Source organism: Sciurus vulgaris (genome assembly GCF_902686455.1).
Source record: "Sciurus vulgaris genome assembly, chromosome: 4".
In the NCBI taxonomy this organism is placed as follows: Eukaryota; Metazoa; Chordata; class Mammalia; order Rodentia; family Sciuridae; genus Sciurus; species Sciurus vulgaris.
Genome location: NC_136464.1, coordinates 35,559,393 through 35,582,158, shown reverse-complemented (window position 1 = coordinate 35,582,158; position 22,766 = coordinate 35,559,393). Strand labels below are relative to the sequence as shown.

General features: G+C 37.8%; 1 protein-coding gene across 3 annotated transcripts in view; it reads left to right on the top strand.

The window, feature by feature from the left end:
- LOC306660042 (cytochrome P450 2C55-like) overlaps positions 1–22,766 on the top strand; it is a 69,577-nt gene that overhangs the window by 13,652 nt on the left and 33,159 nt on the right. For 2 of the 3 annotated variants that reach the window (XM_079138112.1, XM_079138109.1), the window contains exons 6-7: positions 931–1,072; positions 3,776–3,963. The exons of the other annotated variant lie outside the window; for it this stretch is intronic. In XM_079138112.1, coding sequence (XP_078994238.1) covers positions 931–1,072; positions 3,776–3,963 — 330 coding nt within the window. The remainder of the gene's footprint in view (positions 1–930; positions 1,073–3,775; positions 3,964–22,766) is intronic. 3 annotated transcript variants of the gene reach the window in all.

The following is a 22,766-nucleotide window of genomic DNA, read 5'->3' as shown; positions in this document are numbered from 1 at the left end:
GGGGAAAAGGTTCACTCTGATGTTGTTGGTGGGACTGAAAATTAGCCAGTCTGGAAGCAGTTGTGCATGCAGATTCCTCCAAAAACTGAGAACGTGGTGCTGAAGATCAAACCCAGTGCCTCACATGTGCTAGGCAAGTGCACTACCTCTGTGCCACGAGCCCAGCCCCACCCCCTAACCCTTTTTATATTTTATTTTGAGATAGTGTCTTGTTAAGCTACTCACTGCATTGCTGATGCTGGCTTTCAACTTGCCATCCTCCTACCTCAGCCTCCTGAGTTGCCGGGATTATAGGCATGAGCCACCATGCTGGGCTAGAAACTGCAAACTCTTGATTATGGCTCATAATATCTTATAAGACGTGGCTCTGATTTATCCTTTTGTACCAATTAAGATTCTGTGTGTATATAAGAAGGAAAAAAATTAACAGTGGATTAAAAAATAGTATGTTTATCTCACATACATATAATCTCCTATTGTTTAGTACAGAGGTAACACAATAGCCCTGAAATACCAAGAACTCTTGTGCCTGCCGTTTCCCATCACCATACTTAGTGTATGAGCCTTTGCATTGATGCTGAAGTGCTCATGTTCCAAAGTATTACCTATACCACCTCCACTATCCCATATGTGTTTTAGTAAGAAGAAGGAAGAGAAAATGGTACCAGCAGGTTCCTTCTGTCATTGGCATCAAATATGTATCATGACTGACATAGCTGCAATAATGCCTGTGCAATGGAATTTTTAAGGCAAGCAAGAAATAAGGGGTGTAAGAAATGAAAAGTGGGTCAACTAGTTTACATTCTCTGCTATACTATGCAGTTTCTATTTTCTAAATATGATTTTCTTTGGACTAATCTCTTATTTGGGATTTAATGTAATTTAATATGATGGTAGCTATTTACTAATTAAATAATCAAAAATTCCTAGGAGAAGCACAATCAACTGTCTGAGTTTACTATTGAAAGCTTGCTGGCCACTGTAACTGATCTATTTGTAGCTGGAACAGAAACAACCGGCTCCACTCTGAGATATGGACTTCTGCTCCTGCTGAAGCACCCAGAAATTACAGGTATGAGTACAGAGACATAGTTGAGACACTGCTAGTCTTCTCCACATTTTTCCTCTTAGAGAAATTTAATTATCAAAATTTGTGGGTTACCAGATATAATTTTTACTAATATCACAAAGGGATAACAATGAGACAAATTTGGAAAACAGGAGAAAGTGAATAAGAGAAAAGTCTTTGTATTTTGGTGACAGAATACTCTGGACAGAGTTTGGAGGTCATAGGAAGGAGTTTGCAGCAGGCACAGGCATCATCGTACATTGGTGTTCTAGTGGATAAACTACTTTGAAAAGTAGGTGTGTTCTTACAGATCTTTATTATTAATCTGTGGGTCAGGGAAAATGGAAATGGTATTGAAACATAGTGAATAGTCTAGAAGTTTGGTAGATGGCTTGAGAAATTTTCCAGATACTGGGAAGTATTTTAATAGCTCATATTTACAAGAAAGAGATATGTTATTTAGGCAGAATATGCACCTAATGAATTTTATTATTATAGAAATCTGAGTCTAGAAAAATACTTGCCAAGAAGAGAATTTTTCTGAATATTAATTGTTTTTATCTTTTACAAACAACCTCAAATTTTTAAAAATTTCTGGTTGTGCACATATTTTTCTGGGTCAGGATCCCATTGAGATGATATTAAATTAATTACAAATGAGAATTACTTCTATGTAAGTTGGAGCAGAGGAGTGTAGAAAATAGTAATAAGTCTTTGCAAAACTTTGGAAAGAAACAGATGAACAGGAGATGGCTAATTAGGTAAAAAGATTGAAATTGTACCCTGAATGTCATAGTAGGAAGATTTAACATGACGATCAGGTTAATTTATGTCCCTACAACTTCCATAAGGCTCAGTATATTGAAGAACCAAGTGTCAAAGAAAGCAGAAACAGGAGGTCTCCTGCCCAGGTTCTCTCCATCTCACTATTCATCAGATAACTTCCCCCCAGAGGAAAGGGATAATCACTCTCTAGAGAAACTGAGCCTAAGGGCCCAGCACTCAGGAACATGGACACAGGGAAAGAAGGAAGCACAGAACTGAAAGGAAGCCTCAAGTAAGAGTTCACTCAGATTCTCAGATCCTTGCTTCCTTGTCCATCTTATTGATGAAATTCAGCTGCCAGGTGTAAACCCTAGATTAAGAATCAGAATGACATTAGAATTCTCAATAACAACTGTCCTCTTATTTTTTTTTTTTTTTTGCGTATTATGTGTATTTTATTATTTATTTATTTATTTTTATTGTAAACAAATGGGTTTTCATAGACAAAAAAATATTTTCGGGCCTATAAGCTGGCCAAATTTTACTTCTTGTTTTTACTTTCTCAGAAAGATACTAAAGGATGTGCTCTATCCAAATGCCTGGAACCAAGTCAGAGGCAGTCATGGGTTCCAGGAATCAGGAGAGCTCAACGGAGGAGGATGAGCGTGTCAGGGCTGTTGGGTCCTGGCCTGGAAGGAGTCAGGTGGATAACGCAGGTGTGAGAGAAGACACCAAGATCAAAAGAAACATGACTGATGATTTGATGATTTTAGTAATGAGAAAATTATGACTAGGAATTTGAAACATATATGAAAATTTGCAATAATTCTAAATTGGCATCTGAAAGTTAGGAATTAAAATAGACACATTTAATTCCAAGATTTTCGCTTCACAAAAGCTGAAGCATAATTATAGTTGTTTACTTGTAAATTATATATAAGTATAAATTATACATAATAAATATAATAGTTATATATAAATAAAATAAATACATATAAATTATATAATAAATATAAATTACATATAATTAATATAAATATTTATTTATTTTTTTGTACCAGAGATTGAACCCAGGGCTGCTTAATCATTGAACCACATCCCCAACCCATTTTTAAAATGTTTTATTTTGAGATGGGGTCTTGCTAAATTGCTGAGGCTAGCCTCGAACTTGCAATCTTCCTGCCTTAGCCTCCTGAGCCACTGGGATTACAGGTGTGAGCCACCACACCCATCTTACTTGTAAATGATATTTCTGAAGTCATATTAATGTGACAATGAATACTGGCACAATAAGAATTATGATATAATTACACTGGGGAAAAGAGAGCATCAGAAGAGTCTCTGTGTGTGTGTCTTTGTGTATTTTGCACAAGGTGATGTTGGAGGTGTGAGTCCTTATTTCTATTACCAGTAAGTTTGAAGTTGTCTAAAATAGTATGATCAAGTAATAAACAGTCATTTTTTAAATAAATGTCAACATAAATTACAGAAGAACTTTCTAGAATGTTTCAAAGCAAGTGCAAGTTGAAAATAAATACATATACACAACTCACAAATCATATACACATGTAAATCTCAGTGGAATTCAAAATTTAAAATACCTTATGTTAATTTGATGTGAAAGCGATTCTTGTTTTCTGTTTTTCTTTTTGCAAGGATAGTAATTTGCATTCATATAAACAAGATATTTATGTATCAAACTACTTCATTGTTTCTATTTGTATTACTTGTCTTGTACAGTAACGTGTAGGTGCTTATAGACTTATCTTAATGCTTAGTTTGTAGGAGTTGTATGTATCCACCGCACAGCAATTCTAAGTCTAGCTGTATTTTATGGCTTTATGATGCTTTGGGATACCTCTATCATTCTTCAGATAGCCTTAAATTACTGTGACACATGTACTACTTTCTCTTACTCTATCACTTCTTATATCTTACCAGCTAAAGTCCAGGAAGAGATTGAACATGTGATTGGCAGACACCGGAGCCCTTGTATGCAGGACAGAAGTCACATGCCCTACACAGATGCCATGGTGCATGAGATCCAGAGATACATCAGCCTGATACCCAACAATGTGCCCCATGTGGCCACCTGTAACATTAAATTCAGGAACTACATGATCCCCAAGGTAAGCTTGTTCCTCTTATACTGCACCTCAGTGCTCTGGAAGTTCCTGAATTCACCTTATGGTCCCGATCCACTACCAATACAAGGTGAGAGAAGTGAAAAACTCACCTGTGTGGCACGTGCTGTTTACAGTTCGAGGCTATAAAGCTTTCTGACGCATCTTGATTGCTGGCCTCTTCCAGATTTGTTCTTCTTTGGCCCTTTCTTTTGGCAACTCTTAGATGTTTATATCTCCGAATAAAAGTTAAAAGTCCAGTTTATCAATTTTCCAAAAGACTCTTCTGAGATTTTTAATCAGGATGACATTAAATATATAGATCAACTTAGAAAGCACTGGCATCTTTTCATGTTAATTCTTTCAATATATGAATACAATTATGTACTCATTTCATTTGGGCTTTCTTTAATTTTCTCAATTTTTTTTTTCAGTGTGGCAGCTTACATATTTGTTTTTACCCTAAATAAATGAGATTTTTGAGTTTATTGCAAATAGTATACTTTCAAAAATGCTTTTTGTTACTGGCACATGGAAATATAATTGACCTTATTATTTATTATTTTGATGATCCTTTACTTAGCAATCTTGCTGAATTCACCTATCATTGCTAATAATTTATAAATTTATTTATTAATAAATTATGTGTGCACAATTCTATCATATGGTTCAATACTTTGCTTTAGTTCTTATTTTCTGATTCTCATAACTTAAAAATTTTTTATTTTTATTTTTCTAAATTTTTAAAGGTACATAAAAATATAAAAATTATACATATGAATCGGGTAACGTATAATGTTTAGATACATGTAATGTATAATCAGGTTAAACATATATAGCCTTAAAAAATGTTTGCCATTTCCCTATGGTGAAAGCATTCAAAATCTTTTTTTCTAGCTTTTTGAGATATATGGTACACAATTGTGTCTAAAGTAACCTGACTCTGCAATGGCATGCCAGAACTTCTTATTCCTGTATGACTGCAACTTGTTACCCATTGGTTAATCTTTCACCATCTCTTTCATCACCCTACTTTTGCTGCCTCTGGTAAACACCAGTCTAATCTCAATTTTTTGAGACTTTTAAAAAAAATTGCACTTAAGAGTGAGATCATTCAGTACTTCCTTTTTTGTGCCTGACTTACTTCACTTAACATAGTGATCTCCAGTTCCATCCATATTGTTGCAAATGACAGGATTTCCTTTTTTATGGTTAAATAGTTTTCCAAGAGTATATGTACCACATTTTCTTCATTCATTTGTTAGTTGGTGGACACTTAGGTTGCTTGCATTTCTTGGCAATTGTGAATTGTGCTGCAAAATAGCATGGCAGTGAATATGTATCTTTCAACAAAGGAAATGATTTCATTTCCTTTGAATCTATACAACAGGATTGCTGTATCACATGGTAGTTCTATTTTTAATTTTTGAGGACGCTCCATACTCTTTTCCACCGTGACCATGCTGATTTATGTGACACTAACAGTGTGCAAGTTTTCCCTTTTTTCCACATCCTCTCCAGCATTTGATGTCTTTTTTCTTTTTGATAATAGCCTTTGCTACTGAAGGATTTGATTTGCATTTTACTATTAGTGATGTTGAGCACTTTTCATATTACCCATTGGCCATTTATATATATCTTCTTTTGAGAAATGTTTATTTAGAGCTATTGCCCATTTTTAATTGGATTGTTTCTCTGCTATTGAGTTTTTGGAATTCCTTATATTTTCTAGATTTTAACCCCTTGTTCCAAGTGTAGTTTGCAAATATTTTATCTGATCCTGCAATTTTTCTCTTTCATCAGGTGATTGTTTCCTTTGTCATGCAGAAGCTTTTAGTTTGCTGGAATTCAATTTGTGTATATTTGCTTTCGTTTCCTGTGTTTTGGGGTATTTCCAAATAACCCTTGCCCATTCCAATATCCCACGGTGTTCCTTATGTTTTCTTCTCTTTGTTTCGTTGCTTTGGATCTGTCTTTAGGTCTCTGAGTGGAGTTTTGTAACTGGCGTGTCTAGTTTCATTCCTCTTCATGTGGATATCCCATTTCCCCAGCGCCATTTCCTGGAGAGACTGTCCTTTCCCCAGTGTGTGTATGTAGCACTTGTGTTGAAAATCCTTTGGCTGGAGGTGGGAAGGTTTACTTCTGTTCTAGGCTCTCTATTCTGTTCTGTTTGTCTGAGTCTGTTTTTATGGCAACACCAGGCTGTTTTTTTACTACCGTCTTTTTTTTTTTGGGTGGGATTTCATCATCTCTAGTCTGCTTGTTTACACACAAGATCTATGTGCACATAACAGTGGCAAGAGCCCTTCTCTAAATAGAGTCTGGTACCCAGACTGTGACAGATGCGTGCGGAACTGAGGCATCAGGGAACAAACTTCCATAGAGGCAAAATAAGCCTGGCAGAACTCTACACATCACAGAAGTCCCCAAGGCCTCTTGTTCAGCACCTGGGAACAATAGGCACTTCAAAAGCTATGAGATGTTCAACCTGAGACCCAGACTCAGAGTGGCCCTCACAAGATGTCAGTTTCTCTACCTTCTCTAAAGGAACCAAAACATTCCAAAGACTGTCAAGAAAAAGGAGGATGGAGATGATCAACTGCTAAAGCACACATGCTCGGCCCCGGACAGGCCTCATTTCCCATCATCCTAACAGTAGCATCTCAGTTTTCACCCCTACTCCTGGGGGTGGTGCCGAGATCTGAGCCCACATCTCATGTTTGCCTGAGCCCAAACTCTCATTATGCTGTGGTGTGTCACATGGAGAGAGAGCATGCTCCCCAGGAAAAGGCAAGGGTGCTAAGGGGGCCGGGGTGCAGCTCAGAGGTAGAGCAGGCCCCTAGCATGTGCAGGCTCTGGGTTCCATTCTTGGCTCTACAGGAGAACAAAGCACTAAGAATGAGTAAATGGTGGAGGCCAGATCCGCAGAGCAGGCTGGTTAACTGGCAGTTCCTCACCCCCGTGTGGTTACTACAGTCTTGCAGCATATTTTGAAGTCATGTCATTTAATACTTTAATACTTCCATTCTGTTCTTTGTGCTCACGATGACTTTGGCTATTCAGGGATTTTGGTGATTACGTACAAATTTTTGCATTGTTTTTTTTCTAGTTCTATGAAGCTATTTTTTTTTTTTTTTTTGGTATTTTGTGCTGAATTTGTAGATTGCTATGGACATTTAAAAAATACTGGTTCTTCCAATCCATGAAAATGGGATATCTTTCCATTTTTGTGTGTATTTTTCTTCAATTTCATTCTTCAGTGTTTTATAGCTTATATTATACAAATCTTTTGTTTCTTTTGAAATTTATTCCTAGTTTTTTTTTTTTTTTTTTTTTTTTGGTAAGTCATTGTAAATGGAATTGCTTACTTGATTTCTATTTCAGTTCAGTATTGGCATATAGCAATGCTTCTCATTTTTATGGGTTGATTTTGTGTCCTGCAACTTTACTGAATTCATTTATTAATTCTAATAACTTTTTGTTTGATGAAGTCCTTGGGGTTTCTGTATGTAAAATTGTCATTTGAAAACATTGACAATTTGGCTTCCTCTTTTGCAGTTTGATGTCCTATATTTCTTTCTCTTGTCTGATTGCTCTGGCCAGGATTTCCAATACCATGTTGAATATCACCCGTTGTGTATCATCATCCACTTATCACAGAAAACATTCGGCCTTTGATTTTTTGGGATTGGTTTATCTCAGTTAGCTTGATATTCTCCAACTCCATCAATTTACCTGCAAATGCCATAATTTTATTCTTCTTTATGTCTGAATAATATTCCATTGTGAATATATACCACAATTTCTTTATCCATTCATCTATTGAAGGGCATCTAGGTTGGTTCCACAATATAGCTATTGTGAATTGAGCTGCTGTAAACATTGATGTAACTGTGTCACTGTAGTATGCTGATTTTAAGTTTTTTGGGTATAGGCCAAGGAGTGGGATAGCTGGGTCAAATGGTGGTTCCATTCCAAGTGTTCTAAGGAATCTCCATACTACTTGCCAGAGTGATTGCATCAATTTACAACCCCACAGCAATGTATGAGTGTACCTTTTTCCCCACATCCAAGCCAACACCTATTGTTGCTTGTATTCTTGATAATTGCCATTCTAATTGGGGTGAGATGGAATCTTAGGGTAGTTTTGATTTGCATTTCTCTTATTACTAAAGATGGTGAACATTTTTTCATATATCTGTTGATTGCTTGTAGATCTTCTGTGAAGTGTCTACTGAGTTCCTTAGCCCACTTATTGACTGGGTTATTTGTGTTTTTGGTGTTAAATTTTTTGAGTTTTTTATAAACTCTGGAGATTAGTGTGTTATCTGAAGTGTGTGTGTAAAAGATTTTCTCCCACTATGTTCTCTCTTCACGTTGTTGATCATTTACTTTGCTGAGAAAAAGTTTTTTAGTTTGAATCTATCCCATTTATTGTTTTCTGCTTTTATTTCTTGTTCTTTGGAAGTCATGTTAAGGAAGTCTGGTCCTAAGATGACAAGATGAAGATTTGGGTCTACTTTTCTTCTATTTGGTGCAGGGTCTCTGGTCTAATTTCCAGGTCCTTGATCCATTTTGGGTTGAGTTTTGTGCAGGATGAGAGATTGGGGTTTAATTTCATTTTGCTGCATATGGATTTCCAGTTTTCCCAGGACCATTTGTTGAAGAGGCTATCTTTTCTCCATTGTATGTTTTTGACACCTTTGTCGAGTATGAGATAACTGTATTTTTGTGGGTTTGTCTCTGTGTCCTCTATTCTGTACTATTGGTCTACCTATTTTGGTGCCAATACCATGCCATTTTTGTTACCATTTCTCTATAGTATAGTTGAAGGTCTGGTATTGTGATACTCCTTCTTCACTCTTCCTGCTAAGGATTGCTTTGGCTATTCTGGGTCTTTTATTTTTCCAAATGAATTTCATGATTGCTTTCTCCATTTCTGTGAGGCATGTCATTGGAATTTTAATTGGAATTGCATTGAATCTGTATAATATTTTTGGTAGTATGGTCATATTGACAATATTAATTCTCCCTATCCAAGAACATGGGAGATCTTTCCTTCTTCTAAGGTTTTCTTTAATTTCTTTCTTCAGTGTTCTGTAGTTTTCATTGTAGAGGTCTTTCACCTCTTTTGTTAGATCAATTCCCAAGTATTTATTTTTTATGAAGCTATTGTGAATGGGAGTAGTTTTCCTAATTTCTCTTTCAGAGGAGCCGTCACTTATGAATAGAAATGCATTAGATTTATGAGCATTGATTTTATATCCTGCTACTTTGCTGAACTCATTTATGAGTTCTAGAAGTTTTCTGGTGGAATTTTTTAGATCCTATAAATGGAGAATCATGTCGTCAGCAAATAGTGATAGTTGGAGTTCTTCTTTTCCTATTTGTATCCCTTTAATTTCTTTGGTGCTTCTAATTGGTCTGGCTAGAGTTTCAAGGATGATGTTGAATAAAATTGGTGAGAGAGGGCCTCCCTGCCTTGTTCTAGTTTTTAGGGGGAATGCTTTTAGTTTTTCTCCATATGTTGAATGATGTCGTTCATGGACTAGCATAGATAGCCTTTATGATGTTGAGGAATATTCATTCTATCCCTATTTATTCTAGTGTTTTGAGCATGAAGGGGTGCTGTATTTTATCAAATGCTTTTTCTGCATCTATTGAAATAACCATATGATTCTTTTTTTTATTGTAAACAAATGGGATACATGTTGTTTCTCTGTTTGTACATGGCGTAAAGGCATACCATTTGTGTAATCATAAATTTACAGAGTAATGTTGTTTGATTCATTCTGTTATTTTTTCCCTTCCCCTACACCCCTCCCACCCCTATTTTCCCTCTATACAGTCCTTCCTTCCTCCATTCTTACCACCCTCCTTATCCTAACCCTAAACCAAACCCTAACCCTAACGCTAACCCCTCCCACCCCCCATTATATGTTCTCATTCGCTTATCAGTGAGATCATTTGTCCTTTAGTTTTTTGAGATTGGCTTATCTCACTTAGCATGATATTCTCCAATTTCATCCATTTTCCTGCAAATGCCATAATTTTATCATTCTTCATGGCGGAGTAATATTCCATTGTATATATATGCCACAGTTTCTTTATCCATTCATAAACTGAAGGGCATCGAGGTTGGTTCCACAATCTGGCTATAGTGAATTGAGCAGCTATGAACATTGATGTGGCTGTATCTCTGTAGTATGCTGATTTTAAGTCCTTTGGGTATAGGCCAAGGAGTGGGATAGCTGGGTCAAATGGTGGTGCCAGTCCAAGCTTTCTGAGGAATCTCCACACTGCTTTCCAGAGTGGCTGCACGAGTTTGCAACCCTGTCGCTGGCTCTTTGCAGTTCCAAAATCCATGGATATTTGACACCACCTGCAGCAACAACTTGCATGGGTCTTATGGGTGGTGGAGTGGAAACTGAGGCACTTCTATCTTTCTCTTTGGTGCACTGCTTTCTTGCTTGTTTATAGAGGACAGAGGAAATGAGGTTTACTTGCTTTGAGAGGAGAGAGAAAGAGACCCCGCTTATCAGAGAGAAAGAAACTTTGCTTAAGAGAGAAACTTTGAAAGAAAGACAGGCTTTTCTTAGAGCTTAGAAGGAGAGAGGCCTGCCACGCCTTAAAGTCCTGCATCCTGTGAACTAAGGGTGTGTCTACCTAAGCTTCTGCTACTGCTTTTCTTCTGCTAATGGCTGCTGTCGTATGTCCCTCTGGCTGCTTCTAATGGCTGCTGTGGCGTGTCTTCTTCTCTGGCTACTGCTGCGCCGCGTGTCTTTTCCTCTGGTTGCTTCTAATGGCTGCTATATCGTGTTTTTCCCTCTGGCTGCTGCCCCGCGTGTGTCTTCTTCTACTAGCTTTTCTGGTAATGGCTGCTGTTGCTTCTGTCTCGCTCCGCCTATGCTTATATCACCTCCAGGACGCGGAGAGCAGGGCCACGCCTCTTACGCAAAGATTAGGCCAGACGCTAGAGCAGGCAATTAGAGCTCTAGAACACATGCGCATACATTGTGTGCGTGGACGAGAAAATCACCTGAGTGTGCTTATGTCAATTAACCTCCTCGCTGCCGATGTGATCAGGCGCCATCCTGGCGCCGCCAACATGGCACAGCCCCCAACACAACCCCACCAGCAATGTGTGAGTGTACCTTTTTCCCCACATCCTCGCCAACACCTATTGTTGATTGTGTTCTTGATAATCGCCATTCTAATTGGGGTGAGATGGAATCTTAGGGTGGTTTTGATTTGCATTTCTCTTATTACTAGGGATGTTGAACATTTTTTCATATATCTGTTGATTGCTTGTACATCTTCTTCTATGAAGTGTCTGTTCATTTCCTTAGCCCATTTGTCAATTGGATTATTTGTATTCTTGGTGTAGAGTTTTTTGAGTTCTTTATAGATTCTGGAGATTAGAGCTGTATCTGAAGTATGTGTGGTAAAGATTTTCTTCCACTCTGTGAAATCTCTCTTCACATTACTGATAGTTTCCTTTGCTGAGAGAAAGGTTTTTAGTTTGAATCTATCCCACTTGTTGATTCTTGCTTTTATTTCTTGTGCTATGGGAGTCCTGTTGAGGAAGTCTGATCCTAAGCCAACAAGTTGAAGGTTTGGACCTACTTTGTCTTCTATAAGATGCAGGGTCTCTGTTCTGATTCCGAGGTCCTTGATCCATTTTGAGTTTAGTTTTGTGCATGGTGAGATATAGGGGTTTAGTTTCATTCTGTTGCATATGGTTTTCCAGTTTTCCCAGCACCATTTGTTGAAGAGGCTATCTTTTCTCCATTGCATATTTTTGGCACCTTTGTCTAGTATGAGAAAATTGTATTTATTTGGGTTTGTGTCCATGTCCTCTATTCCTTACCATTGATCTACCTGTCTATTTTGGTACCAATACCATGCCGTTTTTGTTACTATTGCTTTGTAATAGAGTTGAAGATCTGGTATTGCGATACCCCCTGCTTCCCTCTTTCTACTGAGGATTGCTTTAGCTATTCTGGGTTTCTTATTCTTCCAGATGAATTTCATAATTGCTTGCTCTATTTCTGTAAGGTACATCATTGGGATTTTAATTGAAATTGCATTGAATCAGTATAGCACTTTTGGTAGTACGGCCATTTTGACAATATTAATTCTGCCTGTCCAAGAACATGGGAGATCTTTCCATGTTCTAAGGTTTTCTTTAATTTCTTTTTTAGTGTTCTGTAGTTTTCATTGTAGAGGTCTTTCACCTCTTTTGTGAGATTGATTCCCAAGTATTTTATTTTTTTCAAAGCTCTTGTGAATGGGGTAATTTTCCTAATTTCTCTTTCTGAAGATTCATCACTTATGAATAAAAATGCATTGGATTTATGAGCATTGATCTTGTAACCTGCTACCTTACTGAATTCACTTATGAGTTCTCAAAGTTTTCTGGTGGAATTTCCAGGTTCCTCTAAGTATATAATCATGTCATCAGCGAACAGGGATAGTTTGAGTTCTTCTTTTCCAATTCCTATCCCTTTAATGTCTTTGGTTTGTCTAATTTCTCTGGCTAGAGTCTCAAGAATGATGTTGAATAGAAGTGGTGAAAGAGGGCATCCCTGCCTTGTTCCAGTTTTTAGGGGGAATGCTTTCAGTTTTTCACCATTTAGAATGATATTGGCCATGGGCTTAGTGTAGATGGCCTTTACAATGTTAAGGAATGTTCCCACTATCCCTATTTTTTCTAGTGTTTTGAGCATGAAGGGGTGCTGTAAATTATCAAATGCTTTTTATGCATCTTTTGAAATAATCATGTGATTCTTGACTTTAAGTCTATTGATATGGTGAATGACATTTATTGATTTCAGGATGTTGAACCAACCTTTCATCCCTGGGATGAAACCCACTTGATCATGGTGCACTATCTTTTTAATATGTTTTTGTATGCGATTTGCTAAAATTTTGTTGAGAATTTTTGCATCGATGTTCATTAAGGATATTGGTCTGAAATTTTCTTTCCTTGATGAGTCTCTGTCTGGTTTAGGTATCAGTGTGATATTGGCTTCATAGAATGAGTTTGGGAGGGTTCCCTCCTCTTCTATTTTATGGAATACTTTGAGGAGTATTGGAATGAGCTCTTCTTTCAAGATTTTGTAGAACTCGGCTGAGAACCCATCTGGTCCTGGACTTTTCTTTGTTGGTAGGCTTTTGATGACCTCTTCTATTTCATTGCTTGAAATTGATTTATTTAAGTTGTGTATGTCCTCCTCATTCAGTTTAGGTAACTCATATGTCTCTAGAAACTTGTTGATGTCTTCGAGGTTTTCTGTTTTGTTGGAGTATAGATTTTCAAAATAGCTTCTATTTATGTTTTGTATTTCACTCGTGTCTGTTGTGATATTTCCTTGTTCATTCAGAATTTAGGAATTTGAGTTTTCTCCCTCTTTCTCTTTGTTAGTGTGGCTAAGGGTTTATCAATTTTGTTAATTTTTCAAAGAATCAACTATTTATTTTGTCAATTTTTTGTATTGTTTCTTTTGTTTCAATTTTGTTGATTTCAGCTCTGATTTTAACTATTTCCTGTCTTCTACTACTTTTGGTGTTGGTCTGCTCTTCTTTTTCTAGGGCTTTGAGCTGTAGCGTTAAGTCGTTTATTTGTTGATTTCTACTTCTTTTGTTGAATGCGCCCCATGAAATAAATCTTCCTCTAAGTACTGCTTTCATAGTGTCCCAGAGATTTTGATATGATGTCTTTGTTCTCATTTAGTTCTAAGAATTTTTTTTATTTCTCTCCTGATGACTTCTGTTATCCATTCATCATATAATAGTGTATTATTTAATCTCCAGGTATTGGAGAAGTTTCTGTTTTTCATTCTGTCATTTATTTCTAATTTCAATCCATTATGATCTGATAGAGTACAAGGTAGTATCTCTATCTTCTTGTATTTGCTAACAGTAGCTTTGTGGCATAAAATATGGTCTATTTTAGAGAAGGCTCCATGTGCTGCTGAGAAGAAAGTGTATTCATTCTTTGTTGGATGGTATATTCTATATATGTCTGTTAAGTCTAAATTATTGATTGTGTTATTGAGATCTATGGTTTCTTTATTCAATTTTTGTTTGGAAGATCTATCCAGTGGTGAGAGAGGTGTGTTAAAATCGCCTAGTATTATTGTGTTTTGGTCTATTGGCTTTCTGGAGTTGAGAAGGATTTGTTTGACGTACATGGATGAGCCAATGTTCGGGGCATAGATATTTATGATTGTTATTATATATTGTTATTATATGTTGTTATTGCTGATTTATGCTTCCCTTAAGCAGTGTGAAATGCCCTTCTTTATCCCTTCTGACTAGTTTTGGCTTGAAGTCCACATTATCTGAAATGAGGATGGATACCCCAGCTTTTTTGCTGTGTCCATGTGCATGGTATGTTTTTTCCCATCCTTTCAACTTTAGTCTATGGATATCTCTTTCTATGAGATGAGTCTCTTGCAGGCAGCATATTGTTGGATTTTTCTTTTTAATCCATTCTGCCAGTCTATGTCTTTTGATTGATGAGTTCAAGCCATTAACATTCAGGGTTATTATTGTGATATGATTTGTATTCTCAGTCATTTGACTCATTTTTGTTTTTGACATGATTTGGTTTCTCCTTTATTTGGCTATTCCTTTAGGCTAGTTTCCCTCCCGTTGCTGATTTGCATTGTTGTTTTTCATCTCTTCCTCATGGAATATTTTGCTGAGAATGTTTCTGTAATGCCGGCTTTCTTTTTGTAAATTCCTTTAGCTTTTGTTTATCATGGAAGGATCTTATTTCGTTGTCAAATCTGAAAGTAAGTTTTGCTGGGTATAAGATTCTTGGTTGGCATCGTTTTCTTTCAGGGCTTGGTAAATGTTGTTCCAGGCCCTTCTAGCCTTTATGGTCTGGATTGAAAAATCTGCTGATATTCTTATTGGTTTCCCCCTGAATGTAATTTGATTCTTTTCTCTCGTGCCTTTAAAATTCTTTGTTTATTTTGTATGTTAGGTATTTTCATAATAATGTGTGTTGGTGTGGGTCTGTTGTAATTTTGTATATTTGGAGTCCTATAAGCCTCTTGTACTTGGTTTTCCATTTCATTCTTCAGATTTGGGAAATTTTCTGATATTATTTCATCGAATAGATTGTTCATTCCTTTGTTTTGTTTCTCTGTGCCTTCCTCAATCCCAGTAATTCTTAAATTAGGCCTTTTCATGATATCCCATAATTCTTGTGGATTCTGTTTATGATTTCTTACCATCTTCTCTGTTTGGTCAACTTTGTTTTCAAGATTAAATATTTTGTCTTCAGTGTCTGAGGTTCTGTCTTCCAGGTGTTCTATCCTATTGGTTATGCTGTCTATGGAGTTTTTAACTTGGTATATTGTTTCCTTCATTTCAAGGATTTCTGTTTGTTTTTTTTTCAGTATCTCTAACTGTTTATTGAAATGATCTCTTGCTTCCCGTATTTGGTCTTTTACCTGTTGATTGGTGCGAACATTTAATGGCTGCATTTGCTCTTTCATCTCCTCCTTCAATGCCTGCATTTGCTCTCTAATCTTCTCGTCTGCTTCCCTGATTGTTTTAATTATGTACATTCTGAACTCCCTTTCTGACATTTCTTCTACTGTGCTGTCATTGGGTTTTATGGATATAGTATCTAGGTTTGTTTGGGACATTTTCTTCCCTTGTTTTCTCATATTGGTTAGATATTAGTGGGACTCTGAGATATTGCAGATTTCCTCTATTGGCTTATAGTGTCCCTGTAGATTTCCAGTGTATCACCTCCCAGCCTTCAGTAGCCTGAAGTCTTGGAGGACCTTGATAATGCAGTTCTTCTGAAGAAAGCTGCCCCTAGCCTGCTACTGGTTCCAGGACTTGGAGCTGGTTCTGTGCAGAAAGGCTCTCACTGGGTGGCCTGCTCTGAGAAGCTGACCGTGTGGGAGGAGCCCACCCCCGGAGTGAACAGGGCTACCTGGGGGAGACTCTAGCTGCCCTGCCCTTCTCTGATAAGCCGCCCCTATCTGTGCCTGCCGCCCAGGCCGAGCTTCATCCGGTGGGGGAGACTCACCCCGTGACTCTATTTTAGTCCGAGTATCTCAGTATCTCCCCTTCTTGAATCCTGGGTTCTGGGGCGACTGGAGATGCAGTCACCCTCTAGTCTGCCATCTTGGATCATCCCGTGGAAAGAGCCTTCGGCAGGAAGGGGCAGGGATGTCTGGAGAATTCTCTGGCTGCCCTGTCCTGGTCCCAGAGGCTGCCTGTGTGTCGGAGCTCTCCGCTGGCTCCGGGACTTGTGGCTGGCTCTGGATAGAAAGGCTCTCACTGGGCAGTCTGCTCTGAGGAGCTAGCCTTGAAAGGTGCCTCCCGCCAGATGGAGCCGGGCTGCTTGGGGAAGTCCCTGGCTGCCCTGTCCTGGTCCCGAAGCTTGCCTGCGGCTGGCGCTCACCGCTGGTGGGACTTGGAGCTGGTTCTGTGCAGAAAGGCTCTCACTGGGTGGCCTGCTCCGAGAGCTGCCTTATGGGAGGAGGCCCACTGCTGGAGTGAGCAGGGGTACCGGGGAAAGATTCTAGCGGCCCTGCTCTGCTCTGATAAGCCACCCCATCTGGGCCTGCTGCCCAGGCCAAGCTTCACACCATGGGGGAGACTCACCCCGTGGCTGTATTTTAGTCTGAGTCTCTCAATGTCTCCCCTTCTGAATCCTGGGGTTCTGGGAGAGACTGGAGATTCAGTCACCCTCTAGTCCGCCATCTTGGATCCAACCATATGATTCTTCACTTTCAGTTTGTTGATGTGGTGAATTACATTTATTGATTTCTGGAGATTGAACCAACCTAGCATCCCAAGGATGAAATCCACTTGATCATGTTGCACTATCTTTTAAATATGTTTTTGTATGTGATTTGCCAGAATTTTGTTAAGAATTTTTGCATTGCTTATCATCAGGGATATTGGTCTGACGTTTTCTTTCTTTGATGTGTCTTTGTTTGGTCTTGTTATCAGGGTGATTTTAGCTTCATAGAATGAGTTTGGGAGGGTTCCCTTCTATTATATTTCATGGATACTTTGAGGAGTATTGGAATGAGTTCTTCTTTGAAGTTCTTGTAGAATTTGGCTGAGAATCTGTCTGGTCTGGGGCTTTTTTTGGTTGGTAGGATTTGATGACTCTATTTCATTGCTTGAAATTGGTCTGTTTAGATTGCATATGTCCTCCTGATTTAGTGTGGCTTGTATGTCTCTAGAAATTTGTCAGTGTATTCAAGATTATCTATTTTGTTGGAGTGTAGATTTTCAAAATAGCTTCTACTTATGTTTTGTGTCTGTCATGGTTTTCCTTTTTCATCACAAATTTTAGTAATTAGTTTTCTGTCTTCTTCTCTTTGTTAGTGTGGTTAAGGGTTTCTCAATTTTGTTTATTTTTCAAACAACCAACTTTTTGTTTTGTCAATTTTTTGAATTGTTTCTTTTGTTTCAATTTCGTTGGTTTCAGCTCTGACTTTAATTATTTCCTGTCTTCTACTTTTGGTGTTGATCTGTTCTTCTTTTTCTAGAGCTTTGAGATGTAATGTTAGGTCATGTATTTGTTGACTTTTTCTTCTTCTATTGAATGCACTCCATGCAATAAATTTTCCTCTTAGTACTGCTTTTCAGAGCATCCCAGAGATTTTGATATGTTGTATCATTGTTCTCGTTTACCTCTCAGAATTTTTTATCTCCTCCCTGATGTTTTCTGCTATCCATTCATCATTCAATAACATATTATTTAGTCTCCAGGTGTTGGAGTAGTTTGTTTTTTATTTTATCATTGATTTCTAATTTCATTCCATTATGATCTGAAAGAATATAGGATAGTATCTCTATCTTCTTTTATTTGCTAAGAATAGCTTTGTGGCATAATATATGGTCTATTTTAGAGAAGGATCCACGTGCTTCTGAGAAGAAAGCGTATTCGCTCTTCAATGGATGGCATAGTCTGTCTATGTCTGTTAATTCTAAATTATTGATTGTGTTATTGAGTTCTATGATTTCTTTGTTTGATTTTTGTTTGGAAGATCTGTCCAATGGTGAGAGAGGTGGGTAACTGTCACCCAGTATTATTGTGTTGTGATCTATTTGGTTTGTGGAATTGAGAAGGATTTGTTTGATGTATACATGGGTGTGTCATTGTTTGGGGCATACATATTTACAGTTATTATGTCTTGCTAATTTATGCTTCCCTTAAGCAGCATGATTTGTTCTTTTTTATCTCTTCTGACTAACTTTGGCTTGAAGTCTGCTGTATCTGATGTGAGCATGGAAACCCCCACTTTTTTTACTGAGTCCGTGTGCATGGTATGTTTTTTCCCATTCTTTCACCTTTAGTCTGTGGGTATCCTTTTCTATGAGATGAGTCTCTTGAAGGCAACATATTGTTGGGTCTTTCTTTTTAATCCAATCTGTCAGTCTATGTCTTTTGATTAATGAGTTTAGGCCATTAACATTCAGGGTTATTATTCAGATATGGTTTGTGTTCCTGGTCCTTTTGGCTTATTTTTGGTTTTAACTTGACTTGGCTTCTCCTTTGACTGGTTTTTCCTTTAGGGTAGTTTCCTTTGCTGACCTACATTATTGGTTTTCATTTATTCCTCATGGAATATTTTCTTTAATGTTCTGTAGTGCAGGCTTTCTATTTGCAAATTCTTTGAACTTTTGTTTATCATGGAAGGATTTATTTTGTCATCAAATCTGAAGGTAAGTTTTGGGTGGGTATAAGATTTTTGGTTGTCATCCATTTTCTTTCATACTTGAAATATGTTGTCCCAGGTCCTTCCAGCTTTTAGGGTCTGGACTGAGAAATCTGCTGATATCCATATTGGTTTTCCCCTATATGTAATCTGATGCTTTTCTCTCTCAGTCTTTAAAATTCTATCTTTATCTTGTATGTTCGGCTTTTTCATTATAATGTGTCTTGGTGTGGATCTGTTGTAATTTTCTACATTTGGTGTCCTGTAAGCCTCTTGTATTTGATTTTCCATTTCATTCTTCAGATTTGGAAAATTTTCTGATATTATTTCATTGAATAGATTATTCATTCCTTTGGTTTGTATCTCTGTGTCTTCCTCAATCCCAATAATTCTTACATTTGGTCTTTTCATGATGTCCCATAGTTCTTGGAGGTTCCATTCATGATTTCTTACTGTCTTTTCTGTTTGGTCAACTTTGTTTTCAAGAGTGAATATTTTGTCTTCATTGTCTGAGGTTCTGTCTTTCAAGTGGTCTATTCTGTCGGTGATGCTTTCTATTGAGTTTTTAATTTGGTTTATTGTTTCCTTCACTTCAAGGATTTCTGTTTGGTTTTTTCAGAATCTCTGTCTCTTCATTGAAATGATCTTTATCTTCCTACATTTGCTCTTTTAACTGTTTATTGGAGTGATTATTCATTGTCTGCATTTGCTCTCTTTTCTCATCATTTGCTTCTCAGATCATTATAATTATGTACATTCTGAACTCCCTTTATGACATTTCTTCCACCATAATGTCATTGAATTCTATTTATATAGCTTCTAGGTTTGTTTGGGACACTTTCGTCCCTTGTTTTTTCAACTTGTTCATGTATCTTCCCCTCTAAGCAGTGTGAATCCAAGGTATTGCAGTTTCCCCCACTATAGACTTATAGTGTCCCTTCAGGTTTCCAATACCTCCCCTTAAAGTAGGAGATCAATATTAGCAGCACACAATACAAACAATACGCATCCTTAACCCAAATAATCCCTATTAAGAATTAACAGTATTGTCTTAATAAATGGAGATGATGAATTTGATTATTATCTATAGCATAAACAATAGATTTGCAACAAGGTCCACCATTTCTAATTGTGGACAAAGAAGATGGGGAGGGGTACAAGATGTAGTGAGATAAGAAGTGAGTCTATGGAGGTACTACATCGTAGGAATAGTGAAAGTGGAATTAAAAGAAATTGGTTGTTAGCAGGAGAAAAGGGAAAAAGAGTCTCCAAGGAAACAGATAGATAAGAGGAAAATATAGAGAAAATAATTAAAAAAAAAAAGAAAAATAGGAATAACAGTAAGTATAATAGGAATAATCATAATACTACTAATAAATAAAATTCTACAATGAACCTATACTGTATTGTTCAAACCTTCTAGTCTTCAGAAGCCTGATGCCCGAAAGATTCTTGATAATTCAGTGTCCCAAGAAGGGAGCTGCCCCACTTGGGATGGTGGCTTCTTGGTCGGAAATAATCCATGCTATTGGGCAGAGGTGACTCCACGTGTTGGTAGATGGTCAGCCGCAGTGTGGTCTTAGGCACTAGACCTTGCGGGGCACGTGTGCTAGACCATGCACTGGGCCTGGGTGTTGCTGGAGTTGCGCTTGGGATGGGCCTGGGCTGGGCTGAGTCCTCCAGAACTTTTTTTTCTAGTTCTCTGAGGAATGTCATTGGTACTGTGATGGGGATCATGCTGAAACTGCATACTGCTTTTGGTAGTATAGATATTTTAACAATATTAATTCTCCTTACCCATGAACATGGGAGGTCTTTCCAATCTCTGTGTATCTTTTTCCATTTCTTCAGTGTTCCATAATTTTCACTGTAGAGGTCTTTCACCTCCTTGGTTAGATTTATTACAAGGTACTTTAGTTTTTGAGGCTACTGTGAATGGAATTATTTTCCTGATTTATTTCTCAACAGATTCATTGTTGGTGCACAGGAAAGCTGTGGATTTATGTATGCTTATGTTGTAACTTTTTACTTTGGTGAATTTGTTTATTATCTCTAGGAGTCTTCTAGTGGAACTTTTGAATCTTCTAAGTATAGGGTCATATCATCTGCAAATAGTGTTAATTTGACTTTTTCCTTTCCTATTTTTATCCCTTTTATTTCCTTCTCTTGCCTAATTGCTCTGACTAGAATTTATAGTGCTGTATTAAATAGGACTGGTGAGAGTGGACATCCTCGTCTGATTCCAGATTTTAAAGGAAATGTTTTCAGTTTTTCCCCATTCACTATGATGTAGGCTTTTGGTTTGTCATATGTAGTCTTTGTGATGCTGAAGTAGATTCCTTCTATCCCAAGTTTCTTCAGTGTTTTTATCATGAATCAGTGCTGAATTTTGTCAAAGACCTCTTCATCTATTGAAATGACTATGTGATTTTTTAAAAGAATTTTTGTAGTTGTAGATTGACATCATGCCTTTATTTGTTTATATTTTTATGCAGTGCTAAGGATTGAACCTAGTGCCTCATACATGGTAGGCAAGCACTCTGCCACTGAGGTACAGCCCCAACGCCTGGCATGTGGTCTTTGCTCTTAATTCTATTTGTGTGTGTGAGAATTTCAGTTATTGATTTGCTTATTGTTAAACCATCCTTGCAACACTGGGATAAATCCAACTTGGTCATAATTTACAATCATTACATTGTTGAATATCATTTGCTAATATTTTATTAAGAATTTTTGTATCTAAGTTCATAAGGAATATTTGTCTTCAGTTTTCTTTCCTTGATGTAACCTTATTTGGTTTTGGTATGAGGATGATACTAGCTTCATATGATGTATTTGGAATTTTTTTCATTCCTTTCTATTTCATGGAAAAACTTGAGGAACTTTGGCATTAGTTCCTTAAAGATCTGGTAGAACTGAGCTGAGAATCTATCTGGTGAGCTGTTTATGGGAGGCTAGTAGTGATCCTTCCAATTTGAACTGAGTTACACAGACTTACATTTCCTGCTTCAGTCTTTCTGTCTCTCCTAAGTATCTCTCTGGAGCAGGTAACAAATCTGTTTCAGTCCCCTTCGACTGCTCGCGCTGGGTCTTTAAGTTTTGGATCATTACTGGTCTTGCTTCCATTATACCTTCCTTCTGCACCTTATCTTCTGAGCCACTGGAAATAGTGGACTTCCTGAGTGGATCCCACGTCTGAGGGTCCCAGTCTTCATGAGTTGCCAATGCTCTAATATGGACTCTGGGCCCTCAGTGTACCCTCAGATTAGTACAGTGGCATGCACAGCCTGCAGATGCTCCCTTGCAAGTTCTAGGCATCACAGCAGCACGTCCTTGCTGTCAACTTCTGCTACATGGGCCTCTTTTCCTTGTCTGAGCTCTTCTTGCACTCTAGGAGCCGAAACTGAGTGGCTACGTCCTGGTCTGTTGCTAACCTTAACGTACACATCAGGGGCCTTGCCACCACAGAGGAGGCATTTTTGTTTCCTCCCACTTTCCCACAATGAGTTTGGATACTGTTTGCAGTACTCTCTGGTGTTTTCAGGGTATCATTTCATTCATGTACTTGTCCTCCCCATTGTCCCACCAATAAGAAGCCACCTCAAAACCACATCAAGACTTTTGGCCAGCCTGGGATTTTTCACTGCATACCCTATGTCCTTTTTCAACTCCAGTTAACTCAACACATTCTTCTTTGGGATCCTGTTGGCTATGCCAATTGTTGCGGCCCAGGGCTGCAAACACCCCAGTGTACTATTTACAAGTCTCTAAGAAAGAACTTGGGGGACTCAATGGAGAGGTTCTAGATATTTTATTACTTGTATACTTCTTGGTGGCAGCAAGCCAGAATAGAGTGGAGGGCGTCAACTGTACCTACAACCAGGGAGAATATGTAGGATATATTGCATGACCACCATGCAGGTGGATTACTTCAGATGTTTCATGAGTACATACTTCACAATCTCTCTGCTTTCTCACCTAAATACTGGACATAAGGGAAGTGGCCACATTCTCTTCTCTATTTCCTTCATTCTCACGTTCTTTAGAGTCCTTAACTCACTGCAAGCATTCCTAGGTGCTGATTAGTGTTTATTCTGA